The 27,750-nt window shown below is 40.9% G+C and overlaps 7 protein-coding genes across 9 annotated transcripts; 3 read left to right on the top strand and 4 right to left on the bottom strand.

Annotated features, from left to right (window-relative positions):
- Positions 1-321: 321 nt before the first annotated feature.
- Positions 322-3,274, bottom strand: LOC141838409 (serine carboxypeptidase-like 26). The gene is made up of 10 exons (XM_074725870.1): positions 2,625-3,274; positions 2,443-2,550; positions 2,253-2,348; positions 2,057-2,149; positions 1,673-1,761; positions 1,321-1,593; positions 1,082-1,227; positions 903-998; positions 709-814; positions 322-609 (listed from the first exon to the last, which is right to left on the bottom strand). Exons 1-10 carry the CDS (start codon positions 2,884-2,886, stop codon positions 460-462), a joined length of 1,419 nt encoding a protein of 472 aa, XP_074581971.1. The 5' UTR covers positions 2,887-3,274; the 3' UTR covers positions 322-459.
- A 217-nt stretch (positions 3,275-3,491) lies between these two features.
- Positions 3,492-6,420, bottom strand: LOC141838410 (uncharacterized). 2 transcript variants are annotated; one of them, XM_074725872.1, is made up of 6 exons: positions 6,216-6,420; positions 4,649-5,030; positions 4,377-4,573; positions 4,111-4,252; positions 3,865-4,021; positions 3,492-3,786 (listed from the first exon to the last, which is right to left on the bottom strand). In XM_074725872.1, exons 1-6 carry the CDS (start codon positions 6,281-6,283, stop codon positions 3,776-3,778), a joined length of 957 nt encoding a protein of 318 aa, XP_074581973.1. In that variant the 5' UTR covers positions 6,284-6,420; the 3' UTR covers positions 3,492-3,775. The 2 variants fall into 2 exon arrangements, with proteins under 2 accessions (XP_074581973.1, XP_074581972.1); XM_074725871.1 differs by having other exon boundaries at positions 3,492-3,790.
- A 1,043-nt stretch (positions 6,421-7,463) lies between these two features.
- LOC141840402 (GDSL esterase/lipase LIP-4-like) lies at positions 7,464-9,203 on the top strand. The gene is made up of 5 exons (XM_074728378.1): positions 7,464-7,689; positions 7,758-7,943; positions 8,053-8,213; positions 8,335-8,605; positions 8,697-9,203. The coding sequence occupies exons 1-5, from the start codon at positions 7,464-7,466 to the stop codon at positions 8,927-8,929; spliced, it is 1,077 nt and encodes a 358-aa protein (XP_074584479.1). The 3' UTR covers positions 8,930-9,203.
- Positions 9,204-10,689: 1,486 nt separating this feature from the next.
- Positions 10,690-12,361, top strand: LOC141838679 (S-adenosylmethionine synthase-like). Its single transcript, XM_074726223.1, has 2 exons — positions 10,690-10,782; positions 10,966-12,361. The coding sequence occupies exon 2, from the start codon at positions 10,976-10,978 to the stop codon at positions 12,155-12,157; it is 1,182 nt and encodes a 393-aa protein (XP_074582324.1). The 5' UTR covers positions 10,690-10,782; positions 10,966-10,975; the 3' UTR covers positions 12,158-12,361.
- Positions 12,362-16,272: 3,911 nt separating this feature from the next.
- LOC141840196 (INCREASED PETAL GROWTH ANISOTROPY 1-like protein 2) lies at positions 16,273-18,742 on the top strand. 2 transcript variants are annotated; one of them, XM_074728114.1, is made up of 8 exons: positions 16,273-16,430; positions 16,581-17,004; positions 17,086-17,484; positions 17,568-17,699; positions 17,790-17,971; positions 18,072-18,183; positions 18,266-18,397; positions 18,484-18,742. In XM_074728114.1, exons 1-8 carry the CDS (start codon positions 16,339-16,341, stop codon positions 18,565-18,567), a joined length of 1,557 nt encoding a protein of 518 aa, XP_074584215.1. In that variant the 5' UTR covers positions 16,273-16,338; the 3' UTR covers positions 18,568-18,742. The 2 variants fall into 2 exon arrangements, with proteins under 2 accessions (XP_074584215.1, XP_074584214.1); XM_074728113.1 differs by having other exon boundaries at positions 16,274-16,430; positions 16,578-17,004.
- A 106-nt stretch (positions 18,743-18,848) lies between these two features.
- LOC141840198 (guanosine deaminase-like) lies at positions 18,849-21,338 on the bottom strand. Its single transcript, XM_074728116.1, has 5 exons — positions 21,077-21,338; positions 20,336-20,395; positions 19,956-20,146; positions 19,242-19,346; positions 18,849-19,155 (listed from the first exon to the last, which is right to left on the bottom strand). The coding sequence occupies exons 1-5, from the start codon at positions 21,090-21,092 to the stop codon at positions 18,967-18,969; spliced, it is 561 nt and encodes a 186-aa protein (XP_074584217.1). The 5' UTR covers positions 21,093-21,338; the 3' UTR covers positions 18,849-18,966.
- A 335-nt stretch (positions 21,339-21,673) lies between these two features.
- Positions 21,674-22,387, bottom strand: LOC141840197 (agamous-like MADS-box protein AGL80). Its single transcript, XM_074728115.1, has one exon. The coding sequence runs from the start codon at positions 22,385-22,387 to the stop codon at positions 21,674-21,676; it is 714 nt and encodes a 237-aa protein (XP_074584216.1).
- Between the last annotated feature and the right edge of the window lie 5,363 nt (positions 22,388-27,750).

The raw sequence follows: 27,750 nt of genomic DNA on the forward strand, positions 1-27,750 counted from the left end.
CGAGAGAGATCGAAAATAAAATATAGCGAAGAGGGATAGAACCTATAAACCCACGGGCTTTCTATACGCGTAAGCTTCACGCGCTGAGGTGGCAGTACTTCGCTTCTCCACTGTGGGACCACTTGCATGAGTCGAGAACGGGTGCGGTGGCAGTTGTCTTATGAGAGCGTTTTCGAACCGATACCTTTTTCTAAATATTTAATTTGACATTTATTATTATTATTATTGAATTATTTTGGCATTGAATTATTATTATTATTATTATTCGTAAGACAAATTTATATATATATAAAAAAATTGATTATTCCTTTTTTTTTTGCTTCCAATATTTTTGGCCAGTTAATTTAATTGACACTTCTCTCACAAACCAACACTCATACATCAAAACCTCAGTTTTACTTGAAGAAAATGGATCTAAACTTGCATCTGAATTCGATTCGTTCTTGCAAGAAAAGCAATCTATCGTCGAAGTGTTGGGAGACGCTGACCCTTCAAGAATGAGTTGACGAGCACAAGAGCTTCTTGTGGCTTGTTCAGTGGCACCAAGTGCCCTGCTCCTCTAACTGTCGCCATGGTCAACCCTTTGTGCTCCACAAACCTTCCTCCTACCTGCATCAACAACAAACAAGCCGCGAGCCACGATCACTTATGATTGATCGGCAAGTGAATATCTTACTACAATTGGTTCATCTTGCCGAAAGTAACGACCTGGTGGTTTAGAAACCATGGCTGCCACTGAGACTGGAGAGGAAGGCCTAAGGCTTCAACACAGTATCTAGATCCAATCACTGGCACTCTGCCATCAGTGTCTCCACTGCAATGTTAGAGTTTCGAGTTGCATCAGAGTGCAAACAAGAGCTTTGCTCATGAGCTAACACTTCATTTCATATATGAAAATGTACCTGTAGATCCAAATTCTCAGGCCTGCTCTTATGAGCTTGGAGTAGATTGGGAGAACAGATAAGACTGTGAAATTGTATGTTCTCAATATGGAGTCACTGCAATGGCATGAACCCTACTCAGTTTTTCTTTTCTTCTATTTTTTTCTCTGTATATGAAGATATACGACGATAAAACTTACTTGCAAACACTCCACCTTCCAACTTTTCCAGTCACATTTGCATGTAGTGATTTCTGCACATCAATTCTATTGAAATACTCCTCGGCGTAGTTCGAGAAGCATGGATCATACCCTGAGTACCTTCTTATTCTCCTCGCCAAGCCTTTCTGCAACACCACAACATATTGTTTCTGATCCTTCAATCCAATCTTTTAGAAGAGAAGAAAAAAAAAAGGCGAATTGAGTTGCAAACTGATCACCTTAGTGACACTACTTTCATCAGGATCAACTGCTGATGATGAGGACTGAGGAAGGTTGCACTTTGGAGCATAAATGTTGTAGATATCAATCTCATTGTACTGTTTGAAGACGGCATTCATGGCCTCGTTGCATGGATTTGTCCAGTCTAAGAGCTTGAAGTCGCAAACGCGCTTCGCAAGCTCATAAACTTGGTCTGAAACCACAGAGTGGCTCCATGCATATTCCAGCAATCCCTTTGAGTCATAGTAGTCATCAGTTTCAGGGTTGCCAACCTTCAACAAAATATATAGATTTTGAGCAAATACTCTAAAAAATACAATTTTTTTTAATTAGATATATCGATGTGCTTACTAAGAAACCCTTGAGATTGATGTGGGGGAAGTTGTTTGCATCCTTGTTGTGATCATACACAAGCTCAGCTAGCTGGGGAACATAGTGACCTATAACATGAATTTAGAACATAAACCACATACTGAATACAATAAAAAAAGAGCTTTTTTCAAACAAAGAATTGACAGAAGAGAATGAGGACAATCCACTTTACTTTGCATGATAATATAGTCAAATTACTTTTTCTATGACAATGTCATTCACCAAGTACATTATTGATTCTCTTCAATTTACAAACCAACAAAACTTTCCTGTTGTTTCTTTCTCCTTATTGATGGATACATTCTGAAACTTTTCAGTTTTCAGTTTTTTGTATTTCTATGATAATTTTGGAATGTTTATCACCTGCATAGCTTTCTCCTGCTATGTAAAAATCATGTGATTGGTACTCTGGGAACTTGCTCAACCAGTTTACAAGGAAGCTATAAGCATCCTCAGCTACAGCAATAACAAACAAACAAACAAACAAAAAACATAATTCAATCGTTTCAACAAGCATACTCCTGTAACATATTCTGAAATGATATCAAAAGTTCATTACCCACAAATCCATCATCTAGTTTTGATAGATCAGAGGATGTGTTAGTATAAGAGAATCCAACACCAACAGGAGACTCCACAAACAGTAAATTTGCCTCTGAAAACAAACAAAAACAATAGAAAATTAAAAATGGAATCATGATCTTAAAATTTTCAGAAAGGAGTAGTAGCAACAAATGTTTTAAGGGAACCTTTATTCCAAGCATATTTATTGAACTGAAGCCCTGCAGCATGTGTACTGACCCTGAGAGGCCCCAATTCCACAGCTGCTCCATAGCCAATGGATGAGCAGCCAGGGCCTGAAAATGAAGGAGAGGCACATTAAATGAACTGAAAGATCTGAAAGCAAAGTGAGATGCATTAAAGAGAGAACCTCCATTGAGCCACAGGAGAAGAGGTCTCTTTGATGGTAAAGTTTGGGCCTCAAAGAACCAGTAAAAGAGGGCCCTGCCATTTCCTTCGTTGACAGTAATGTAACCTGCGAAGTGAGAGATGGGTGGAGCAGTTGGCTGGCCAGGGAGATTAAAGACCCTGTCAGATTCTTGAGCGGCTTTAATGCTTCTGAGGAAGAAGACTGTGAGATAAATGAGGCTAAAATATAAGGAGGAGGAGGAGCTTCTTCTGGTAGATTTCATGGCTCGGAAAGGTAGAATGGGGAAGAAAAATGAGAATGAATGGAGATGAAAGCTGGAAGGTGATGAAGAAATAGTAATAAAGCAGCAGGAATCAGAAGATAAGGACCATGGAGTTGGTGGTAGCTAGATGCTTAGTAGGAAAAATAAAAAAGGAGTGGACTTACTTCAGGAAAGATTGGATCTTGAAAACCAAGGTTTGATAGGTCAGATCAAACCTTCGTGCAATTATTAAATGATGCATGAATTGGCAAAATTTGGCGGGGGACTTGTGATCTTATCCAGTGGCATGGCAAGTTTTGTCTGGTATGTTTGGCTGCATATGATCTCTGCTGTTGTCAGAAGTTTGAAAAATACAGTATGTTTCAGGTTTCAGAAACTTGTTTTTGTGATAGTGAGAGTGGCATTAGGTTAAGGGCACCAGGGAAGACAACAAAATGAATGGCTATGCTTCCAAGGATCGAGGGCTGGCCTTCTCCAAACAAACAAGAAAAAAAAACGAAAAAGAGAGCAATTTTCAATGTTGAGATTCAATTTGTCATCGTAGAAAGTTGGAAGGGGACAGGACAAGAGGCCCTTCGCAAAAGGACCATATGCTTTTTCTTGAAATTTAGTTTTTAGTATTCTTTTTCTATGCACCACAGCACAAGCAAGTACTGGGCAGATGAATTACAAAGAATATATAATTCAATCTGACAGGGAAATTTCTGCAGTGTTCTGATGATCAACATTTTCTAAAATTAATATAAAATTTTACAGAAAATGTAATAGAATATATATATTTTTTCGATGTACTTCATAACGCCTAAGAGTGAGCTGTGCGTGTGAAAGGAATAGTTCCCAATTGATGTGCCATGGTCTCTTGTTTCAACTTTTTCTGGTTAATCTCGCTTCACAGACAACCTTTCTGAAGAGCAAAACAAGATTGAATTTGAAGTTAAGAAAAGAAAACAAAGGCAACAAAGGGAATGGGAGACTCACTTATAAGTTCATATGTCACTATCATTGAGGTACCCCAAAGGGACATGTTCAAGAACCTAGGTCCAAATCCTCGATAAAATCCTTCCCAACCGTCTTCCTCGACGAGTCGCCTCATCGTCTTAACGACTGACGGCCTTCCTTTGTAGTCGTTCATGACCTGTATATTGAAGAAAGCACAAAATTTTCAACTTGAGCATTTTTACCACACTAATCAAGCACAGTACATGGTTCAGGAACTAAATTTACCTGGAGTCTGGTCTTCACTGTATCTATTGGAGTTGTGATAATTGATGAACAAGCACCTGCGAGTGTTCCAGCCGTCGCCGGAACCATCACTAACTCCAAGTGAGATGGTTTTCGCTCCGTGTCAATTCCATACCCCAAGCTCCTGTTGAATGTTATTGGCCAGTTTAGTATTACTATTACTACTAGGACATTACAACAATGAAAGTCATTAAAGTTACTGAACTTGATTCGATCGCGAAAAAGCGACAGACTATTTCGGTTATTACCTCCAAATAATATGCTGAGCCGCACCATATGCACCCCACCAGAGAGCAGATGCAGGTGATTGTGTTGCTAAGGTTATACCAAAGCCTCTATAAAGACCGCGAATTCCCTCCTTCCTGAGAACCTTTCGAATCACATCAAATGGGCCATTATATCTTGTCATCCCAGGTAAACCTTGAACCATTAATCTTTGGGAAATCTGACAAACCACAAAATTCCAGTTAAGTCTTTTGTACCAGAATTCCATAATTTTCCAACAATAAGAACAACTTACCACATCCAAGGGAACAAAATAGCCACATGAAACTACATTTGAGACAAGTCCTGCTGCTCCATTAGCCAAAGCGATGCGTGCTGCCTCAGAAATATCCTGCTCTTCCGTGTATTTGAGCATCATATCTTTAGAAACTTCAAGAGACGTAAGAGCCAAAACTCGACCAGGGAGAGATCCAATAGCTGAGGTGCCAAAACCTCGATATAGTCCAGCGATTCCATCATATTTAAGTATTCTACTGAACACAGAGAAACCATGCATGCCTGATAGACCTGCTTCAGCAACTTGCATTCTAGTTTTAACAACAGTTGTTGGATGCAATACTCCAGATTGAAAAGTGAAGAGGATGGCACCGATGACATGAAATTTTGTTTTGTCCAACCTTTCCCAAGTAAATCACATAATTAGTTAAATTTTCAGACTGTCAAGTACTTTTACAAATTTATGTATAATGGAAAATGAGTACTAGAACCAGAAACATGGAAAAGAGTCATTCTCCTCTTTGCAATTTTTATAGAACTATCTTCATGCGAAAAATCACTTAAGGTCCTTACTAACTCGTAGCTGGCATGAACGGTTCTATGTTTAGATTGTGCATGCATAGGATATTAAGATCATTGACAAAACAATGCAATTGCAACTGATCCAATCTCAACAATGCTTAAATTGTTTGAACTCCATATCATACATCATCAATCACATAAACTTTATGTGCAATTATATTGTTAAGTCTTCTGTAAATAAAAAAAAAAAAAGAAACAAGAGTTTGGGCTTATCAAGTTCAATTAGCTGACTGTTATATAAGAATTGTAACTATGATCAACAAACAAATTTTACTTCATTTACAAGCTCATTAGCCCAGTTTTTGAATGAAGGAAATCAGGTTTCAACTTAGGCTTATTTAGGAGTCTGCTTAATATATATTATTGAAAAATGCTGATAATATGTGCACAATGATACTAGCAAGTCTACAAACTAGACACTTAAGTATAGATCATATCTGTACAATATACTTATAACAAAACATTTAGGAAATAAAGGTACTTATAATCATATGTAGGAGTAGATACTTCATTTATAAATTGCAGAAGCCTGAGGAAGCTCAATCCAACGGGAATGTCAAGACACTTAGGAGGGGAATCCTTGATGTTCAAGCTGTTGTTCTACGAGGATGTAGACTCTAAGTTGAGCATGTAAGACAAAAGGAAGAAGGGTTACTCTGTACTCTCTTCCAAATAAAACTAGTAAACTGTTACATCGTATCAGACACCTAACATAAGCCTAAAAAGGTTTATTTATGAATTCCTGACAACAAATCGTTTCAAACCAACATAAATGAGCCTTTATCTGGCCAAGAATCGAGTTTGCTCAGACAAAATCAATTAGTGTTTGCAAGCAAGAATGTATCAGTAGTCACATATGCATCAAAAGCTTGTGCTCACTGCGCCCTCCGCCACCACCATGAACCCCGAAATCAAAATAAAGAAGGACGAAAATTGGGAACTTTGGGAAGAAAAAAGAACGGAATAGCGATGAAGCCGCAGGAAGATGGAAGAATAGAGCAAACCTGTCCCAGTTGATGTCGGTCTCGGAGAGGGAAAGGTCGGCGGTCGCAACCTCGGCTTCCACCGCCATGAATCTCTTCCTTTGACGCCGCCGCCGCCGCCAATGCCAGAGCGTGCCCGCTGAAACTCCAAACCCGATCAAAATCGTGCGGTACGTAATGGAGCAGCGACGGGGAGGAACAACAGTGCCATCGAGCAAAACCCTAGTTATTTCCCCGGAAATTGAGGAAGCATGATTCGCCCCTTTGTTGCAGGGTTTTAGAACGGTTTATAGGAGAGAACCGTGAAGAAGCTTCTCGTTCCCGGTGAGAGAGATCGCCGACCGATGTATCACGTGTCAAAGCATGCAGCACGTGATCCTTTAATTTTCTTCCTTTTCGGGCGATCTCCACGTGGCGTAGTGCGGGAGCAGACGGTGGGTCCAGAAAGTCAACCTCTTGTATAAGTCAAAATACGCCACCTCGTCCTCCGCCGCCCCCTCCCCCTCGTCCTCCGCCGCCCCCTCCCCCTCGTCCTCCGCCGCCTCGTCCTTCTCCGTTCCGTAATCAACGTCGCCGTCGTTGCTCCCCTTCTCCAAGTTCAGCAACTTCTCCGACACGGAAAACTTGTAACTCTGACACAGCGTCGTCGCCGTCGAAGTCGCCGTGGATCAACAAGAATCGGGGACGAACCAGGAAACAGAGAATCTGATGGATTTTCACTTTACTACTCAGAGTTTGCTAATTCTTACATTTACTGCAGAAAATCAACGCGATCATTATGGGAAGAAGCGACCGCTGTAATAAGGAAAATTAATCAAATTATGGGGTCAAATGCAAAACTCAATTCAAACAATGGCGCCCACACGCCTTAATAATGTGGCTTAGCTGTCATGCCCAGACAGGAGATACGGTTGCTCGCTCAGTAGGGAGTGGGTCTCAGAGGATTCTGCACGTAAACGTTGGACCCACAGGTTTCTAATCATAGATCTGCTACAGGAGTAATCATGTCATTGGTCGCGGATCTGGTGCCACGATAATCTTACAGCCACTAGTTTTGTGTTGTCTGTCCCGTATGATACAGGCTCGTCCACAGTCACGGATCCACCTCTTCTCCGGCCAGGCTGCCACGGGGTCACGTGCGTGTCAGCGTCACGCGTTTCGGTGCCCAAATCGCACTCCCGCGCCTGGTCCTCTTCCTCAGCCTTCCCGCAACGGCGTTAAAATGGACGGCGAAAGGCGAGGCGAAAGGCGCTATCGGAGCTCCGACCGATGGGCATCGCCGCCGCGTGCATCCTCGCGCTCTCCCTGCTTCCGGCATTGGCCACGGCGGCTTGCGGCCGTCGCCCCGTCATCTTCAACTTCGGCGACTCCAATTCCGACACCGGCGGCCTCGCCGCCGGTCTCGGTTTCGTCCTCCCCCACTTGGAGGGCCGCGCCTTCTTCCTCCGCCCCTCTGGCCGCCTCTGCGACGGCCGCCTGGTCATCGACTTCCTCTGTGAGTAAACCCTAATGTTTTCCCCCATTTCTGTCGGGCCGAGACACTAATCGACGCGATGACGCCAGGTGAGGGGTTGAACACCAGCTACTTGAGCCCGTACATGGAGCCTCTGGGATCGGATTTCCGGAACGGGGCCAACTTCGCCATAGTTGGCTCCACCACGCGGCCGCCGGAGTTGCCCTTCGCATTGGCCGTCCAAGTGCGGCAGTTCCTCCGCTTCAAGATGCGATCCTTGGACCTCCTCTCCCAAGGTCGAATCTTTTCAATCCTTGCTGAATGCTGAACCCTAGAGCTTAGATCACTTCATTTACTTGTGAGCTCGCCATGAATTCTTTGTCTGCATTGATTTTTGTATCGAAGGCGCGACGAACCTGATCGACGAACAGGGTTTTCAGAACGCGCTATACGCAATTGACATAGGACAGAACGATTTAGCAGCAGCATTCTCTGCGAACCTAAGCTTTGCTCATGTTGTGCAAAGAATCCCATCCGTCATCGACGAGATCAAGAAAGCTATCGAGGCAAGTTCTTGTTTCATATGCAAAGAAAAACTAGCTCCCATCATCGATTACAGTTTGGTGCTCGAAGGACCTCTTCATCCCTATCAAGGTAGTGTTCAACTTTGGTGCTCTCTGAATGCAGATGCTGTATGAGAATGGAGGCAGGCACTTCTGGGTACACAACACCGGCCCCTTGGGCTGCTTGCCTCAGAAGCTCGCGCTACCGCGAAAGGTTAACAGCAACCTCGATCGACATGGATGCTTGATCACCTACAATGATGCTGCCAAGGAATTCAACGCTCGCTTGAGTGTTCTTTGCGATGAACTGAACGCCAAGCTGATGAATGCCACCATCGTTTATACTGATATCTACTCCATCAAGTATGATCTCATTGCCAACTACACCAAATACGGTGAGCCTCGAGTTTCATCATCAAAGATCTCAAAACTTGTATTCCATTCGACTACAGAAGAACTTAATAAGATTGATGATCGGTGTTGCAGGCTTTGAGTCTGCACTGATGGCGTGCTGTGGACACGGAGGGGCTCCCTACAACTTCAATCAAAAGGTGGAGTGTGGTGCTTATGGATCACAGGTTTGCCTGGTTGGTTCCAAGTATGTCAACTGGGATGGGATTCATTATACAGAGGCTGCAAATGCTGTAGTGGCTTCCAAAATACTGACAACAGAGTTCTCAAAACCAAAGCTTAGATTTGATTACTTTTGTAGTGCCTAATTTATGTTCTCCTGATTTTCTCCTTCAAGCTCACTGAATAATGAAACCCAAGGAATGATTGACTAGTGTAGCTTCTTCAACAATCAAGCTTGAACGGGGAAGAAGATTGAAGAAAATTTTAAATATTGACGTAAACAAATGTAGTCTCTTGTCTTTGTAGGAGTGGACACCCTCTAAAGTCTAAACTGTCATCTCTCTTGACGTAAACAATGGATTGTAGCATGTTTTATGTTTTAAAATATCAAAAAAGAGCATCCTATATTATTTTTTTAAATCTCTTTTTATTTTATTGATCTTACTGTTATATATTTTTGGCTAAAATTAGAGTTTGAATAATTTTAATTAATATTAAAATAGGAGTTGTGGGAGAAATTTTGATTAGTAAATTTTAACTTATATAAAAGGTTTTTAAAATGTTTTAATTTAGTAAAGAATATATATATGTATGTATATATAAAGTTTTGCTACCTTATGTCCCGCTTCGTACGTTCCTGTGCGCTCCCACTCGACCCAGTCCTGCTCCAGCCGCTGTCGCATCGTCGTCCGGCCACCGTCGGCCGCCGCATCACGCCCAATGGACGTGCACCTCGTCGGTGCACAACCTAGCGCCGGATTCCGACTAGAAAGTGATCGGAATCCGACGAATTCGGCTGGAATCCGGTGCCAGGCAGTGCGCTCGTGAGTCGTGCTTCCATCTTGCCCGGGGCGGCGGCCGACGGTGGCCGGACGGCGAAGCGGCAGCGGCGACAGTGGCGAAGGGTCAGAGGAGTGCGCACGGGTCACGCAGGATACGGGCCGCAGCGTAGCAAATTCGTGTGTATATATATATATATTTAATATTTAACCATAATAGAAATAAGGGACGTTTCTTTATTTATATATATTTTTTATTTTACAACTGAAATTAAATATTGTTACAGGCATGACACGTGCCTTCGCGAAAGGCAAGTTTCACCCAAGATGTGTGTGGTTGGCAAATAGATAATTAAAAAAATAATATTTCTAAATGGTACAATTTTAATTACTAACTAAAACTATTTCATAAAAAATTTGGGCAATTCACTATCAAGAACTACTCTCCTAATAAATTGCTTTTCTTTAAATTTTTTTTAATCAGGGAGTTTACCTGAGTGGAATAATAAAATAAAATAAAAAGGAAAGAGAGGAAAAGATTTCCAAATTAACAATAAAAAAAACAAATTTCAAACTTCCAGAAGGACCAAAAAGATATAATAAATTACGAATCTTCCTGGATTCTCGTCTAGTTACATCCGGCCCTCATGAGAAGCCAAACCGCAAGTCCACATTTCACCTACTATTTTTAATTTTCCAATTCCTTTAAATTACTTTGACCAGACCAATAACGCACGCCACAAACGGTTTGTTTCTCACATTTTTATTATTTTTTCACAAAAAAAAGTAAACGAAGTGTTTTTTTGATGTTGCGAGTGGTAGAGAATGCCTGTCTTGTGTTCCGAGCCTTACATTGATCCTTGAGTTTATGGTGCGTTAGGGCCGAGCCCAATAATAAATCGGGGTAGGTGAGACAAGGCGCCGGCTACCGACGGTGACGCCACCACCTGTCGGTGAAGACGCGTTGCCATCGCCACCTGTCTCGGACACCCATCCACCGTCAGACTAGAGGAGTCGGAATCGGACGGAGGGGATTAAATATTGGGTCCACGTTAAAGGTTGGTGGGTGCCCGTCGGCAACTCCTCGCCTATAAATATGCGCCGGGGTTCGGCCACCAAGAAAGCGTGAAAGGGGATCTCCATTTGGCGGAAGCAGCTGAGAGAGAAGGCGGCGGCAAATCAGGCTTCCGATCTCTCGTCTCGTCGCGTGTTTCGTTGAGGTGGGTTGTCTTGCCTCAGATCTGCGTCCTCGCCGTGGTTTATTTGCGTTTGATTTGGTTGGAACCGGTAGGGTTTGTGTTTCCTAGTGAAGGATTCGATCTGACCTAGGTTTTGATTGATGAGCTTGATTTTCTCTGTTTCTTGATGAAAATGTTATGATGTTTCTTTCTGTGATGATTCAGCGAGTCCAAGATGGCGGACACCTTCCTTTTCACCTCTGAATCTGTCAACGAGGGGCACCCCGACAAGCTCTGCGACCAGATCTCGGATGCGGTGCTCGACGCTTGCCTTGAGCAGGATCCCGACAGCAAGGTTGCCTGCGAAACCTGCACCAAGACCAACATGGTCATGGTCTTTGGAGAGATCACTACCAAGGCCGATGTTGACTATGAGAAGATCGTCCGCGCCACCTGCCGTTCCATCGGGTTCATTTCCGACGATGTCGGCCTTGACGCGGACCGCTGCAACGTGCTTATGTACATCGAGCAGCAGTCCCCCGACATCGCCCAGGGCGTTCACGGCCACTTCACCAAGCGCCCGGAGGAGATCGGTGCCGGTGACCAGGGGCACATGTTTGGCTATGCGACCGATGAGTCCCCTGAGCTGATGCCCCTTAGCCATGTCCTTGCCACGAAGCTGGGCGCTCGCCTTACCGAGGTCCGCAAGAACGGAACTTGCGCTTGGCTGAGGCCGGATGGCAAGACTCAGGTGACAGTGGAGTACCGCAACGACAACGGTGCCATGGTTCCCATCCGTGTCCACACCGTTCTCATCTCCACCCAACACGACGAGACAGTGACCAACGATGAGATTGCGGCTGACCTCAAGGAGCACGTCATCAAGCCCGTCATCCCGGAGCAATATCTTGACGAGAAGACCATCTTCCATCTGAACCCCTCCGGCCGCTTCGTCATCGGCGGGCCTCATGGCGACGCTGGGCTCACCGGTCGCAAAATCATCATCGATACCTATGGCGGCTGGGGAGCACACGGCGGTGGTGCCTTCTCCGGCAAGGATCCCACCAAGGTCGACCGCAGCGGTGCCTACATTGCTAGGCAGGCCGCTAAAAGCATCGTGGCCAATGGGCTCGCCCGCCGTTGCATCGTGCAGGTCTCCTACGCCATCGGCGTGCCTGAACCCCTCTCTGTTTTCGTCGACACCTACGGAACAGGGAAAATCCCTGATAAGGAGATACTGCAGATCGTGAAGGAGAATTTTGACTTCAGGCCAGGCATGATCACCATTAACCTCGACCTGAAGAGGGGCGGCCACAGGTTCCTGAAGACGGCAGCCTACGGACATTTTGGCAGGGACGACCCAGACTTCACCTGGGAAGTAGTCAAGCCCCTCAAGTGGGAAAAACCATCTGCCTAAATTTGATCTTGTCCTACTGCTGGTGATGCATCCAAACTATGAATTTTATGTCGAATGCGCTGTGTGGTCTGTTTGTTTGTTTTTTTTCGTTTACTACAAGTTTGTACTAGAACAATAATTTGGAGTCTGAAACAAACTTTTAGTAATTGTTGGATGGAAAAGGCAGTGCAGGGAAAGAGCAGCAACACAGCATTTGTTGTGTAACCTCCCTTTCTTCGCATACTTCACCTCCCTTTCTTATCATGCTTTTGGGCTTTTGTTCGCGTGTAAATGCCCCAAAGGTTGGGTACATGGAACTGACATTCCCTGGATGATTTTGGCAAGTCATCTCTGCTATAGCGTTGGTAGTACAAATAAAGGCATGATAGAATTAACTTCCGTAATTTCTCAAAGGGCACCTCTGAAATTTCCGAACGAATATTCAAAAGGGCCATCTAAATTTGTACAAATTGGTATAATCTATTAGAAGTGTGCTTATAGTTTCGATTGGACATATTTTAATTCTTGTAAATTTTTATCATGCTCCGGAGTTTAAATATGTTCTTCTTTAACATTTAAAAAAATCTAGTGTTTAAGTTATAGTGTTGGTAAATATTAATATCACAATGATATTGGTATTTAAGACTGATTTTTAAAAATCAATCTCAAAATAAGTTTTTATTTTATTTTTATTTTATTAATAAAATCAGTTCTCATTTTTCATTTTTTTTAAATTCTTTTATAAATAAATATTAATAAATAAAAAATAATTTTTTATTAACTTTATTTTATATATTTTAATTTTTGTTAAAATAGATTAAATTTAAAAAATTATTTATTAAAATTTAATTTAATTTAAGAAAATAGAGAAAACACAACAAAAGATGATGACGCTCACTTGAGCGCCCCTCATTATCTGCCTTACAACGAGATAAGGGAAGTAAATCACATTATCAAACGATTGCAGAAGAAAAGAGGGTATAAATTAAATCCTAAGAAAATGAAATTTTACGGGAATTGACTCTTGTCCAGTAACAACTTGGCTACATCCATGAGGTTGAGAAAGAAAAGATGTTGCAGGTAAAGGAAAGAGAAGAGAGTAAAGAAGAGAGAGATAAATGAGAATTAGGCATGTCTTTTAAGAAAAATACAATTTTGATGGGCTTTTTGAGCATTCTAAATTTAAGAGCGTCTTCGGATGTCATAATAGAATGAATGGATAGATATAATTTCTTTTTTAATTTTTGATGGATGAGTTACAAAGAATCAAATGGCAAAAATTAAAAAAAAATCTTTTTCTAAATTAGGAAAGGGCCTCCTATTTTATTTTTTTTAAAAATCCTTAGTCACTGTTTAATAAATGTCCTCTAATATAATTTTAATTATTATTTTCATCTAAATTTTTAATTAAAATTTTAAATTGATGTTGTAGTGATTATAAAATCATAATTTCTACAATACTATAATGATTATAATAATTATTATTATATGAATAATAGATGAATATAATTGAATCCGTCAATTATAAAATATAATTATTAGAACGTGATTATTTTATACTTAATCGATTGAAAATCTAGATGAAAAATTTTAATAGGAACAGCAATAAAAGGTGGAGGGTAAATATACATAATTATTGAATAGTGAATAGAGGCTCTTTTTGATTAAAAAGTAAAGTGGAACGCCATTAAAAAAACGTTATTTTGACTTTTGATCTATTCAAATTTGTCTCCTTAAATATTCATCTTCTCTTTCTTGCCACCAAAAGCAACAACTTAAACGTGCTCGAGTGGTCCCTGAGACAATGATGCAACGGTAGGACATTCGAGTTGTAACTCAGGAACCCGTGGTTCGATCCCCAGCTACGGCGTATTTGCAGAAATTTTCCTCCAAATGAGAAACGCAATCAAAGGATGCTGAGCATCTGGATTGGCCGCCGTATGTGCTTCTCGATTTACCCTGTTGGTCGGTGGGAAACTTCCGTGGGACCGAACTAACCACCCCAGAGATGTGACTATTGGGATTATCATTTTTTTTTTTTAAACGTGCTCGTGTGGACTCTCGTGGTCTATACCATTTATAGTCAAGAGTATCCAACGGTCAAATATCTCTATGAGGGAGATATGCTAGAAGAGACAAAGCCTTGGTGTGCAATTTGTTGCGACGATACACGCAACAAGTCTCTCACGCGTGCCACGTACGTCTCGTTTGCCACGCGTACTCCTATGACACCACAACAAACACGCGTGTCATGTTTGTTGTAATGTATCGGTCACACGTGCAAATTGTGGCCGGGATTACTTTGCGGTGCACCGCACGCTAATAATAACTTAATGACTGCTGTAACCCTTACTTTTCTTGGGTGGATGATTCGGGTCAAAAACTATCCTCAAAGGCAAATAGTACACAAAGTCTCATGGAGGATACATAGTTCAAAAACTATCCAGAAATTAGTTTTGTTCCCAAACAATGAATTTCTATGTTTAAGTTTCTTAAAAAAATATTGAAATTTTATGTTCAGATACAAGTTCTGATTAAAATAACACTGCAATAATGGCGACATGCATGATCGATACATTACTGTTCGTGTTGGGATCACTAGTGGACGCGTCATCCGCCACGCAGCACCACGATGGATATTGTAAGGAGTAAGAAGATGATGAACTTTGGACCTACAAACATCAACACAGTGAGAAGGAAGGTTAGAGATGTCCTTAGTTCGACCACTTCGACGCTTAAGTCAGATACTGAGAGGAGGAAGAGAAAAATAACAAGTAGAAGAAGTTAGTGCTTGTGGTATTACATACTTGTGTATGGGAAATCCGAGAGTTATATAGACGAAGAGAGGAGAGAATTATGCCCATCTGTCCTTGTTGTCAATTAAGAAAAACATCTTGACAGTAAATTTTGTTAGAGGAGCTATCTTTCAAGGAGAATATTATTTTGTTAGAGGGGATATCTGACATGGTATGAAAAATTATTGATCGTGATCATTCGCGATCATTACGGATGGAATGTCTCTTCACCGTCATAGCTTCGACTGTCAGGCCCCATAACTGCTAGCAATGGTGGAGCCAAGAAATTGATAGCCTCTGGGCTAATCCCGAATGGATGAAAAGTCCCCGGGCTATTCTCTTTTCTCACATATATTTTTTATTTTTTTATAGTAACTTTAAATACTAAGTTTTCTTGAGCTCCTGGGCTAAAGCCCGGATAAAATAATGACTGGCTCCGCCCTTGACTGCTAGTGGACAGTGGTGGTATGAATATCTGACGGATTGGATTTGATTGTGACCGTCTGAAAGATTTGGCGGTCTAAAAAGATGAATCAAGGCAAGTGGTCGAGTAGATGAGAGAGTGATTAGATATGAATTCTGAGTGAGTCAAACGTGTTCGATTAAGTCCAATCAATCAGTCAAGTCAATCATGACGACCGGGTCTCTCCTACCTGTGCCATGTGTCGAATAATTATCATTTTTTGTCTATATGTCATAATCTAAAATTGGTCTTGGTGAACCAGATCGTGTTACCCATAACAATTACCCTTAATTCTACTACTCGACACAATTCGACAACACTAAAAGTTTTTTTTTGGTTCTGTTTGAAGTGACATCTGAACTCACAAATCTCTATTATTTGAGGTGCACTCGACACCCACCTGATACAAACCCTAAACATGCTCCAAGAACAAGGAGTAGAAGCTACTTCTTGTCTCCTCTTCAGATCCAATCCAATCCAATTAAAATCCTGTCTATGGCATTATCTGGCACCCATAGACTAGTTGGTGTGCAAAAATGACAAACTATTGTTTGGAATGAATCAAAACAATCATGATATGGACGTACGTTTAGTCAAAAGAGCTACAGATTCTGATTTGAATTTGTTTAAGTTAATATCGTTGAGGATGGATGATTACTGTAGAAATCATCTGTGCAAATTTGTCTTTTTGGCGCAAATAGTAAGCATGGATGAATTCAGGTGGTGTTAGATGAATTCAGACACAATTTTGAAGGTGGAGTTAGGTCTGGTGGGGTGGTTGGGTGATGAAGAAAGGGTAAAATTGAAGGAGGTTAGCACATTGCAATCAGTGATCATGTTTTCACTCTACTGCTTTAATTTGTCTCTTAATATACAGAGAGAAAGAGCAGGACAAGGAGCTGCATTCTTAATTTTCTAGCTTCAGCCTTCAGTTAATCAATTCAATGATGCCCAATCCATCAGCCTTCACCAACCTCTCTCTCCTCTCTCACTTCGCAGACAGGGATTGTGCCACCCATCTCTCTCTTCCATGCAGGTATTCTTCACTCCCCTGCGAATTCAAATGAAATATCAGAAATGGAAATGAGTTTGTTTGGCTACAAGCATGCAGTCTTTCTTTACTGGAGTAGAGGAGAAATGAACATAGATCTTGAGTTTTATTTTTGTCTTCTTTGTTCTTCAGCAGCTACAATTTTGAGGCAGCAGTGGTTGATCCAAGCAAAATAATGAAGCAGGAGCTCCAAAGCAGATCAGCCAGAGTGGTCTCAAGATCAACGAAGGATTCTCCAAGAGCAGAGGCAGATAAAGGGTCCCCTCCAATGCTGAAGCCTAGGCCAAAGCCTACTGATGTGTACACAAACAGCAGCACCAGCTTGAACTTGGCCAAAAGATCTCTCCACTTCAACAAACTGAGGCCGGCCACTAACAAGGCCAAGGAGTTGGAGAGTAGACTCGATGAGAGTGAGAGAATGGTGGTGGAGCTGCACAAGGAAGTGGCAGGGTTGAAAGCTGAGGTCGACAAGTTGAAGGTGAGGAATGTTGAGTTGGAGTCAGAAAACAAAAGGCTGCACCAACATCTTGTTGCAGCAGAAGCAAAGAATGTCAATAAGGTTTGTTTGCTCTTTCTGCATGTCAAGTTATAGATCATGCTTTCTTTGTGTTAAAATCACTCGGTTTGAAACTGTATGTAGGTTGAATTGGATGGCAAGTCTAAGTTTAGACCAGTGTTGGAGTTTGTTCAGCAAAACTCAAAGAATGGCACAGAATTGGAGATTCGTGGGAACAATATTTGCAAGAACCATTCTTTGGCACAAGTTCAACCAAAACTTGTGAACAAGATGCCGATTCCACCTTTATCGATTTCCAAAGCTCTGCCACCACCGCCGCCGCCGCCGCCACCTCCTCACAATGATTTAGGAAGAACTGCAGTGAGTAAGCCTTCTGCACTAATTCAACTATACCATTCACTAAATAAGCGAGATGGAAAGCAAGGCTCCTTGATCAGCAATGGATGTTCCTCTAGTCTATCTAGCAATGTACACAGTGGCATTGTCGGAGAACTTCAACATCGATCGGCTCATCTGTTAGCGGTATATATGTATCTCCTATCGTTTGTGTTTGATTCACCAATCTTTTGTTTTGATACTTCATAATGAAATATCTTCTTGCACAGATTAAGGCAGATGTTGAAACAAAAGGGCAGCTCATTAAACACCTTATAGAGAAGGTGCAATCCTCATCTTTCTCTAATATGGAAGATGTCCTACGTTTTGTGGATTGGCTCGATGGACAACTCTCCACATTGGTAAGTCTTGTAATGGAGTTATTGTAGTCAGAATCGAAGCATTTGATAAAAACAAAAATGATGTGTCTGGCTATATGATCTCTTGAATAGGCTGATGAGAGAGCTGTGTTGAAGCACTTCGACTGGCCTGAAAAGAAAGCCGATGCACTGCGTGAAGCCGCAGTTGAATTCCGCGACCTAAAGCAACTAGAAGCTCAAGTTTCATCTTTGAAGGATGATTCCTCTTTGCCATGTGAGACAACTCTGAAAAAGATCTCAAACTTACTAGATAAGTGAGTACTATCAGACCACCATCAATTCTCCTTTTGTTTTTGTTTTTTGTGATTTGTATCATACAAAATTTGTGCTTATTTATACTAATGGTGGGAGAAGATTGGAGCGAGGTGTCGATCAAGTGATCAAGTTGAGGAATTCAAATATGGTGTTATATAGGGAGTGCAAAATCCCAACTGATTGGCTGTTAGATTCTGGAATGGTTTGCAAGGTATGGTTCTATCTTTATCAGTTTGATCAATGAGCAGATGAATGCAAATCAGCTCAATAGAAACTGGAACTTTCAATTGCAGATGAAGCAGCTGTCTGTGAAGCTTGCGAGGTGCTACCTGAGCAGAGTGTCGATCGAGCTCGAATCATTTCGGGAATCTGCACAAGAGGCACTTCTCTTTCAGGGTGTGAGGTTTGCTTACAGAGCACACCAGGCAAGTTCATATCTGATCTTAAGGTCTCAGCTTCGATCACTCCTCTTATGAGCACACGTAACCCTGTTCATGTTATTTTATCACAGTTTGCAGGAGGACTCGACTCAGAGCTGATGATCACCATTGAGGAATTGAAGAAGAAGGTTGAATTGCAAGGTACAACAAAGTAGAACAACTTCATGGAATCAGATGTTAATTTTGCAAGAAGAATAGTTATGAAGATTGATGACTATAACTAGGTTCAGAATTGGATGAAAAGAGAATAAGATTTCAAATGATTACAAAATATGATTTTGTAATGGGGCAAACAAGAGAAAAAGATGCAAGTTTACATGCTTGGATATATGAGATTGTCCTATGATTTTCAACTAGTTACAACTTTTAACATAAATACAACCACCGTTAGAAAGGAAACGTGATGATGAACTGAAAATATCAATGAAAATGCATAAACATGAACAGTTATTGCTTGCGAAATCAGTATAATCAGTATTCACAGCAGCAGTTTACAATGTTTGTTCATCATTTTGCATATAGAAGACCTTTCAGAAACAATGCAGCAGAGAGAATTAATACATTTGAAACTTTTCCTTAGTTTTCTCAAATACTTGTTCAGCAATGATGGCTCCATTGCCATCGGCGCGCTTGATCTCTAGATGAGCCTTCTGGTAGAATCCAGTGCCTCTCAGAGCATCGGCAATGAAATCGTCAAATCCAATAGCTATGGCAGCCTCTGCCTTTGCTCCATACACCAGCCTCTGCAATTGGAGTCCAAGCGAAACCGATGAACATACTCTAGAGGATAGATAAGCTTGAAGGAAGAAAGTAGAGAAGCAATGACTACCTTGAGTCTCGAAAGGTGAATTGCGCCAAAGCACATTGGACATGGCTCGCAGGAGGCATAGATCTCACAATCTGAAAGTTCAATCTTCCCGAGTTTCTTGCAGGCCTGCAACAATAAAATAAGTGCTGCATAACATGCATAAACCTAAACTCAAGTAGCTTTCAACGACAACAAGTAGCTAATGTTATCTCTGAATAAAGGTCAAACAGTGATGGATGCATGCAGTAGGATTTGTACAAGAATACTAAATGTAATCACAATCAAGGAAATGATATCGATGATCCAGGAAAGGCTCCATGCCTCCGACTACTTATACAGACTCTGAATGATGTCAAAAATTTCACAGAAAGAGAAACCGATTTGATTTTACAATCTAGTGAGTCAGAATAGCAAATCATAAAGGTGATTATTTGAATAATACTATAAGTTTGTTTTCTGAAATGAAAACAATAGCAATTTCGTTGCTGTTTAATATCGTTTCACCATTTCACCATGACAAATTTATGGTGCATGATTATGTAGAAGAATTCACTATGATGGATAACATAACAATTTAAGTGGAACCTATCGGTTTCCCTATCAGTTTCTTGTATTATGAATTATACGCAAAATACTGAATCGATCATATGCACTTGAATATGTGAAGAAACTTTGCTAAGGATTCAAGAATCTTGTGAAGAAAAGTAAACAATTTAAGCCATCTAACACCCTTACCTCCCTTATCGCAGTCACCTCAGCATGAGCTGTAGGGTCTGAATGCTTCAGCACCATGTTATGACAACTAACGACGACTTCATCGTTACGAACAACAACTGCACCAAATGGACCCCCATCACCACATTCGACCCCGTTGTATGCCTCTCCAACAGCTTTCGATAAAAATTTATGGTCTCTATCTTGAACAACTACTCGAAACCATAGAATGTTGCACAAAAAAAGAAGTGGAATGAGAACAAAAAGGGTTGAGAAAACAAAACTGTAAAAGAAAGTGAAAGTAGAGCTCTTTCAAGGATCATCTTTCCTTGCACTCCACACCACAAATTCTACAACCAACAGATGATGCGATCGACATATGTGCAATGCTGCTCAATTACCTTCATGGTGACCTGCAAATGCAGAAGCCACAGAGATAGTCCCGTCCTTCGATTCTACAACTGCAACCATAATTCAGAAAGATAGTAAGCAACAACTGATGAGTGCCATGTGAAACATAGTCGAGCAAAAGGTCTGCGGTGGAGTGACACAAATTCTATGAGTAATCAAATTGAATCCCTAATAAGGTTAAACAAGGTAAATCAACCAAAAGATAGCAGAAAGATAAAATTTTGATCGTTAGAAACTTCCATATTGTAGGTTATACTGGAAAAGAGAAATCTGAGAGTGAAGAATTTAGGGGGGAAAAGCTAAACAGTCAATTGGAGAGGAAGAAGCTCCCAAATACCTTGTAGTGTCATCAGGAAAAAGATGAAGAAAAAGGTTTCAAAATAAACCCTAGAAATTTCAACTAACCCTAACTCAATTTCTCCATGGATACTGATGAGACCAGGAACCCTAATGCAAAAGCACCGGACTAATTTTCAAGGAGAAATTGTTGAAGAGGGCGTCCAGATCCAGAATCAGAAGCATTTCGCACAAATGTTACGACATCAACCGATGAAATTGACAGGCGATCCAAATCGATAAAGAAAAAACGTCGAGATCGACACTTTCCGCATAAAGGCGGCGATTTGATGGGAAGATCCCGCAGCGGGATTCCAAAGGAGGCAACTTGCAAGACGCAGATCGTGAAAAGGGAAGAAAAACGAAAGGAAAAGCAACGAGACCGCGAAACGTACCTTGCGCCTCTTCCATGGAAACTGGAATCGGAGAAGGAGCCTCTCCGACGCAAATCCGTAAAAACCGAGATGGCTTAATGGCGATCGCTCGGCGGGCGTATATATAAACTGACGGATAGATTGACCACGAACAAGCAAACGAGAAGGACGCCTAGAAGCAAAATCTAGCAAGAAAGGCCAATGGAGCGCAGAAAAGACTAGAAGAGGAAGAGATGTGCAAGGTGTTCCTTCTTGTTCCAACTACTACGGATGCCCATTTCCTTCTTCCTTCCTCTTTTTTGTAGTGTATTTATTGTTTTGACAAAGAGATCGAGCCACAAGTTATCGTTAAATTTACTATGTTCTGTCTTTGGTCAATTGTACGATCGTGAAGGTTGTTTTCTTTGCCTTTTAAAATGGATTTAATAGGAAACGTATCTAACAATCGAATCTTTGAAACACGAGAGTTGACTTTAACGTTGACTCTTGGAAACTTTGACCATTAAGAAAGAAACATGAAACATGAAGAAGATCGACAAACCAAATCAGTTGAGCGACCAGATTCTAAACTATTAGATTATTGTTGATTAATCCCTGTTGAAATTGTATGAATTTGGATTAAGAGAACAAGGAGTCACTCCACAGGAAAGGATCGATTTTGGCGCCGGAGAATTGGTCGATGTTGTGCAAGTTGCCGGCGGCGGCGTGGCTGTCGTGCCCGGGCGCAGGAGCGCCAACTGGCGGGCTCGTGATCATGCTCGAGAATGGCGGCGGCCAGTTGATATTCTGCTGCAGAGGCATAGGAGCCGACGGAGGGGGAGGAGGAAGTGGTGGTGGTGCAGAGGCCACGGCCAGTTGCATGGCGAGCTCCTGCCGCCTCGCGGCGATCTCCTGGAGCTTGTTGTCGACGAGCAGCGACAGCGAGTAGCCGTTCTCGATGCTGACGTCCTGGAGACTCCGGCCGGAGAGGCCCTCGAAGAGGAGCGCGGACATCTCGAGTTCGTGGTTGGCTAGCTGCTGGCGTCGGAGTTGGTCGCGCACCTTCGCGACGCGCTGGCGAAGGAACGCCTCCTGGCTGGTCATCTTCCGCAGCCGCTCGACCTCCGGCAACGCGCGAAAGCGCTGGAGCGACAGCGCCGCCTCGCGCCGCGATGGCCACGCCGCCGGATGCAGAGGATCCTGCGGATCGAACACTACCGCAGCCGCCTCCACGCCGCAGAGCACCGTCAGCTCCCGCACCTTCTTCATCAGGCCCTTGAGCCTCTTCCTGAGCGTCGTCCGGCGGGTGCTGGCGTTGGCGATCCTCACCAGCTTCACTTTGCACCTCGCCATGGCCGAACAAGAAACAGATTACCCTGTTTCTCCTCTCCTTCCTCTCCCTTAAATACTCGAAACTCTGCAATATTTTTTCCTCAACATATTTATTTAGATTTGATTGAATTAATGGGGAAAAGAGAAAAATTCATGCACATTAAGAATCAATTACTTTTATTGGATTTTTTTTTCATTTTATTTATATCACAAGGGGGCTTGATTTTTGTATGGTAGCAAATATTGGAATATTTGGCAATAATGTTTTATTAATTACATCGATTTTATATTTGAAATGAAAAAAAGGCATGCATTAAATTGTAGGACTTTTTTATATTTAGTCTGTAAAAATATTATATAAGAAATAGTTTTTATAATAAAAAATAAAATAAAAATTCTATTTCTTATCTTTTATAATGTATTATTAGGCCCAATAACTGAATTGGGCCTGTAGATCGAGCCCAGTGTTCCTCCCTCGGTCTGCAGCTGCAAGAGAGAGCCTGGCTTGCTCCTTAATTTCGTCTCTGCTTCGGCGATTTCACGGTCATTCGCAGTGTTTGTGGTCATAGATGGCATGACAATAATTAGCTTTTGATGATTAAACAATGAAAACGTCACCTTTTCCCATTTTGATAGTGTGATTTCATTTATTTAGTTAGATTTAGTGTTCTAAATGTTGTGAATTATGATGATGCACGGGTGTTTGATCACAATCGAACAGATAGGGTATAGAATGACCCTTATTTTTGAGTTTTTCCAAGGTCGGTGATGCAAGAACCAGTGTCATTGCAATATTGGTGAATTTGGTAGCTGAAACTTTATTGAAACTTGGTTTCTGGATTATGTTATTAGTACTTAGACTGGTATAAGAAGTGTTTTTAACTGTGTGAAGTTCCTCTTCATATTGACATTTCAGGTTTTTCATCACAATTCTTAGAGGTTTATTAAGGTTTTAGCAATTGCCAAAGAATCCCTAAGGAGGGTTAATCTTTCATGGTGATGTTGGGCCCTTGGTAACCTTGTCTGCCTCACATGGGCAGGGATCAAAGCACGATTTAATCGACCAATTCGAGGTGAATAGTAACTTCCAGCTGTTGATGTTTATTCTAACAAAAGATCTCTAGCTCTCACCTTTTTTCTAAGCTGTTAATTGTCCCTATATCGAACTGATATCAGCTATGATGGTGTCAAGAAGCTAAATTGGGAGGTTACGGTCAAATAGTTCTTCTCATCCCATTTTAGGTGTTGTCATCATATATATTCACAATGTGAGTGTCTAGGCAATAGGAATTAGGGTGCTGAAACATCCTAATCTATTATCATGGCACATTCAGTTTCTTTTCCTTTCTCAGCTGACCTTCCCACACCAAATTATTCTTCCTGTAGCATTTATTAATGTTCTTGCCTTTTCTACCATGTTTAAGCTTATTCACTTAACGACACTGTGGCACTTATTATGTCCTTGTGTAGTGGCCAGATGTTCATTTTTCAGAAATCAGGTAATTGACCTATTTGATTCCATTTAACTTCTTACTTAGATACTTAAATATTCTCACGTTGCAACTTTTCCATTTTCTCTTGCCAATATTAGATGCCACTTTAGCACTTTTAGCCATATTAACATCTTAAATGTTTTTAGATTATGACTTAAATATTTCTTGTATAACATTTATTGCCTGATATCTTGTATTAATCTTCTGTTCTGTCCTATATTTCCTCCTATGTATTCATTACTGGTTACATTGAGTTTCAAGGGTAAATAAGATTATCTGATTGCAAATTTGAATATTTTTGCAAAAGTAAACAAACTATCAATACCTCATCCTCCATGGTTTATCGCTTTGTTATGGAAATTTATTGAATGACCTAATAGATTTTTGCTAAAATATCAGAACAAGCAAGTCATATGTGCCTACGGCTAGACCTTGTCTGAATGCCTGATACTTTTGTAGTTCATAAATATGGTTATTTTCTCAAGTGAAATTTCATAAATTTTTTTATTCTCATCGAGTTACTTATCACAAGCATTCTGGATTTATTGATTTTAAAGTTCTTTATGTACAATTTGTATGCAGCATTAAAAAAAAGCCTTTGATTTTGTTAAAATACTTTCTTGTAGATAATCCATTGGCAAACTAGCTAATTATCTGTTGATGTGTCTCACTCGCTAAGTTTCTTACAGATATGAAAAGAATGCTTCGATGATGTTATCACTTTGTATCATATAGTGCTGTGTAACCACATGATTGACCTCTCCTTTGTTTTCTTTCATAACAATAGTACTGGCAACTGGAGTTTTCTGGATAATAGCATTGATGCCGAACGTATCAGAGTTTTTCTCAGTCCCATATAAACTATCTTTCTTTTCTATGCATACTTGCTGATGCTACATTGCTTATTGAAAAGCCGTTTTAAAATTTGTCTCAGGAAACAATGAATTTGCCCAGTCGATATTCATGATACCAAACTTTGTTTTCACTGGTGGACCAAAGCATTTCCTTATGCATTTACGTCTACTTAAAGCTAACATTGAAAAGTCGATTGAGAGCTTATTAAGGCAAGCTTCCATCTTTTAGGTACATGAATGTACAGATATAACTGAAACGTGATGTTTTTTTTAAAAATTATTTTTGTACTATTTCTTTGAATTGGATAGATAGTAAAGAACTTACATGGCACAATAAGAATCCAGGTTTACTGAATTGCCAAATATTTCCATCTCTGTCAATCAACCTCCTCTATCTTGTTCATGCAATCCCAACAAAATATGCTGACACTTCACCTTCGAGATAGATATCTAAGTAAATATTTCAGTACTACTGCAACGATGGCATACTCTTCGGTGGTCCTAAATTTCTATTTGCCACCGGCGAGCACTACTATTGAATTATATGAACAATTCATGTCCTAATTTCTGAATAACACTGTCCAAAATATGTGGTGAAAGGTACTCTTTATTGCCTGCGCTTCCTTTCATTATTTCCTTCAGCTGTTGTTTATAGTTGCTCGGTCCTATTCATGAAGTTTCATCTTCTGAAAGTTCACTTTCTAGTTAAGGCAGTGGGGACAATTTTGTATGATCTAGTTCATGCGTGGACTTGTGACTCTTTCCTACTTCAACTAGTTCATCTTTGTTTTGCAAGATTTCAAATTACTGCTTGGACTTCTGCCTCTGAGTCGAGTGTTGTTCATTCATGTCATTTATACTTACTTTTGGCTTGAAAAAAAACTTTTAGATTGTCTTCTTTATTTGTCAGAAAACTTTTCGATTGCCTTCTTTCCTAAAGGAAAAAACTTTTGGTAGTGACGAGTGGTTATGCTGGCATTTTAAGGGCCTACAAGCACCACCATGATGCTGGAAGATTCAGCACTAAGCAGTGATCATTAATTATCTATCTTAATTTGTGACTGTTTGCTAGTTGGTCCCTTGATTGGATCAATTCCTTCTGTGTAATTACAACATGCAAACAGTGACCTAGAGATTTCGTATTCTTGTACAACTGCTTGCCTTGCTCATAGAGCCAGAGGATGTACACTGTTAGATAAATAAAGGAATTCAATCCCTAGTACCTTGTTTCATGACAATAATATCAAACACCTACCTAATTCTCGACTTACATTAAGTCGAATGTGTTTATCTTTCACTATTGTCATGAAGCAGAGAATAGAATACTACTACTAATCTTGCCGACAAATCATTCTTTATGAATGCAATGAGTCAATCAAATTAAAATATTTGTTTCCAATTTTAACTGCTGGCTTCCTTCCTTTCTATTACCGTTGTTAATCTCTATGATTCCATTAGATATTTTCTCAGTGGAGAAGTGACGCACACATGCATCAAACAATTAATATATATACGAAAAGCTAATCTTATTCCTTCAAATCGAAACACTTTTTAAGTGATGGTTGGTTTGATGAGAGGTAGCTACCAGTGCTACTTTCATTTAAACTAAAGAGGATACGTGATTACTTAGGAGGTGGTGCTGTGGGGGTAGTGGCCTTGTCAATCCTACTAGGAAAGGATCATTGCATGCAATTAGTGGATGTGTCATTTCTTATGACTCTGTTGTTGCCTTTTGCTTACTAAGGTCAATTGCCATCATTTCTTGGCCAGGCCACAACGAAAAACTTGTGACACTTTGAATTTTTCATGAAGTAAAGCTAGCTGCTAAATAAATGCCTATGCATGGTTTAATTTGTGTAGGATCATCATCCTCCTGCTGCTGCTGCTGCTGCTGCTGCTCTACAGAAAGTGGAGTACAATATTTTAATTGTTACAGTAGTAGACTCAATCATTTGGTCAAGTTTGCTTCAGCCTTGAGACAACAGTAGAAGACACAATCTTGGACCAGTGGAGCCCTTCCAATTTAATGCTCCAAACCAGTCACAATAATGAAGCTCTTAGAGGAGAGAAGAGGTTAGTTATCCTCTAAACTCTTATTTATTGTATAGTTTTAATTACTAGTGCAGCTAGCTAGCTAGCACACATACATACATACTTGTGGTTGTGGGACAGTAGCAAAGTCCACAAGTGTTGATTAATTAGCAAGGGCCTTAGCTTGAGGACTGCAGTAGGACCACATCATCGTATTGGTACGACGTTTGCGGTGGTGCTCGATCGAGCAGTCTCAAAAAGGCATTGGCATTGGCATTGGCATTTAATTAAGTTAAGAATCCCGACAGATGAGCAGAGCTGGATCCCCTAAACTTTAGGGCCCGACTGTTACATATAATTTCTCAATCTCTCAATCTCTAGCTAGCTAGGAAACGTCCATTGGGAATGAATGGAACTCCCCTTTTGTCACCATCCCCCCTCAGCGAGGAGTACCCCCTCAATAGTCTTCTAGTGCGGAATGTGGACCACCTAGCTCTTGACCTGGTTCTTTGTCCTTGTGGATTGCCTTTAATTTCCTCCCTCGAGGACAAGAAGGGATAAGGCCTGGCCCTCACGGCATTCTCTAATGCTCACAAAGAGGACCAGATGAGGCTTGCCGCATTGCTGCAACCTCGCTATCTTCCAGCTGTACCCAAGCAACACCATCCCATCCATCCACCTCTCTCTACTGTCTTTCTTTCTTTCTTTCTTTCTTCTTTTATGCATCATCATCATCGTCGTCAAGTTCCCAGAGTCAGCTATAACTTTATGACAAATATGCATGCATGATTAAAATTCTCATAGATTTAAGGTATATATATACTTTTCTAATGTACGTAATTCTCAATCTTTTTCATCTAAATTTGAGGCTCATCTCCATTTCTTGCCTTCTCCTTGTAATTGACAGCTAGTTGCGTGTGGATTATATTCTTCACCCGGCCCTTCAGGGGTGGTTTTTGTACCTCATCATCATTTTCTATAATTGTATTTGTCCCCAGAGTCATCG

The sequence above is a fragment of the Curcuma longa genome, chromosome 11, assembly GCF_044706935.1.
Source record: "Curcuma longa cultivar G26 ecotype Majalengka, Jawa Barat chromosome 11, ITB_CL_G26_1.1, whole genome shotgun sequence".
NCBI classification, from domain to species: Eukaryota; Viridiplantae; Streptophyta; class Magnoliopsida; order Zingiberales; family Zingiberaceae; genus Curcuma; species Curcuma longa.

Bases quoted from the DNA above. Each gene is read 5' to 3' on its own strand.
- LOC141838679 (XM_074726223.1), top strand. From the start codon at position 10,976: ATGGCGGACACCTTCCTTTTCACCTCTGAATCTGTCAACGAGGGGCAC.
- LOC141838410 (XM_074725871.1), bottom strand. From the start codon at position 6,283: ATGGCGGTGGAAGCCGAGGTTGCGACCGCCGACCTTTCCCTCTCCGAG. The intron at 5,031-6,215 runs GTTTGCTCTATT...TACTTGGGAAAG, and splicing joins ACCGACATCAACTGGGACAG to GTTGGACAAAACAAAATTTC. The intron at 4,022-4,110 runs GTAAATTTAGTT...TTCAATATACAG, and splicing joins CAGTGAAGACCAGACTCCAG to GTCATGAACGACTACAAAGG.
- LOC141838409 (XM_074725870.1), bottom strand. From the start codon at position 2,886: ATGAAATCTACCAGAAGAAGCTCCTCCTCCTCCTTATATTTTAGCCTC. The intron at 1,594-1,672 runs GTAAGCACATCG...ATTTTGTTGAAG, and splicing joins TCAATCTCAAGGGTTTCTTA to GTTGGCAACCCTGAAACTGA. The intron at 1,228-1,320 runs GTGATCAGTTTG...GTGGTGTTGCAG, and splicing joins ATGAAAGTAGTGTCACTAAG to AAAGGCTTGGCGAGGAGAAT.
- LOC141840196 (XM_074728113.1), top strand. From the start codon at position 16,339: ATGATGCCCAATCCATCAGCCTTCACCAACCTCTCTCTCCTCTCTCAC. The intron at 17,485-17,567 runs GTATATATGTAT...CTTCTTGCACAG, and splicing joins GATCGGCTCATCTGTTAGCG to ATTAAGGCAGATGTTGAAAC. The intron at 18,398-18,483 runs GCAAGTTCATAT...ATTTTATCACAG, and splicing joins TTGCTTACAGAGCACACCAG to TTTGCAGGAGGACTCGACTC.
- LOC141840198 (XM_074728116.1), bottom strand. The intron at 20,147-20,335 runs GTAATTGAGCAG...GGTTTCGAGTAG, and splicing joins ATTTGCAGGTCACCATGAAG to TTGTTCAAGATAGAGACCAT. The intron at 19,347-19,955 runs GTAAGGGTGTTA...TTATTGTTGCAG, and splicing joins AGGTGACTGCGATAAGGGAG to GCCTGCAAGAAACTCGGGAA.
- LOC141840197 (XM_074728115.1), bottom strand. From the start codon at position 22,387: ATGGCGAGGTGCAAAGTGAAGCTGGTGAGGATCGCCAACGCCAGCACC.
- LOC141840402 (XM_074728378.1), top strand. From the start codon at position 7,464: ATGGGCATCGCCGCCGCGTGCATCCTCGCGCTCTCCCTGCTTCCGGCA. The intron at 7,944-8,052 runs GTCGAATCTTTT...TTTGTATCGAAG, and splicing joins CTTGGACCTCCTCTCCCAAG to GCGCGACGAACCTGATCGAC. The intron at 8,214-8,334 runs GCAAGTTCTTGT...CTCTGAATGCAG, and splicing joins AGATCAAGAAAGCTATCGAG to ATGCTGTATGAGAATGGAGG.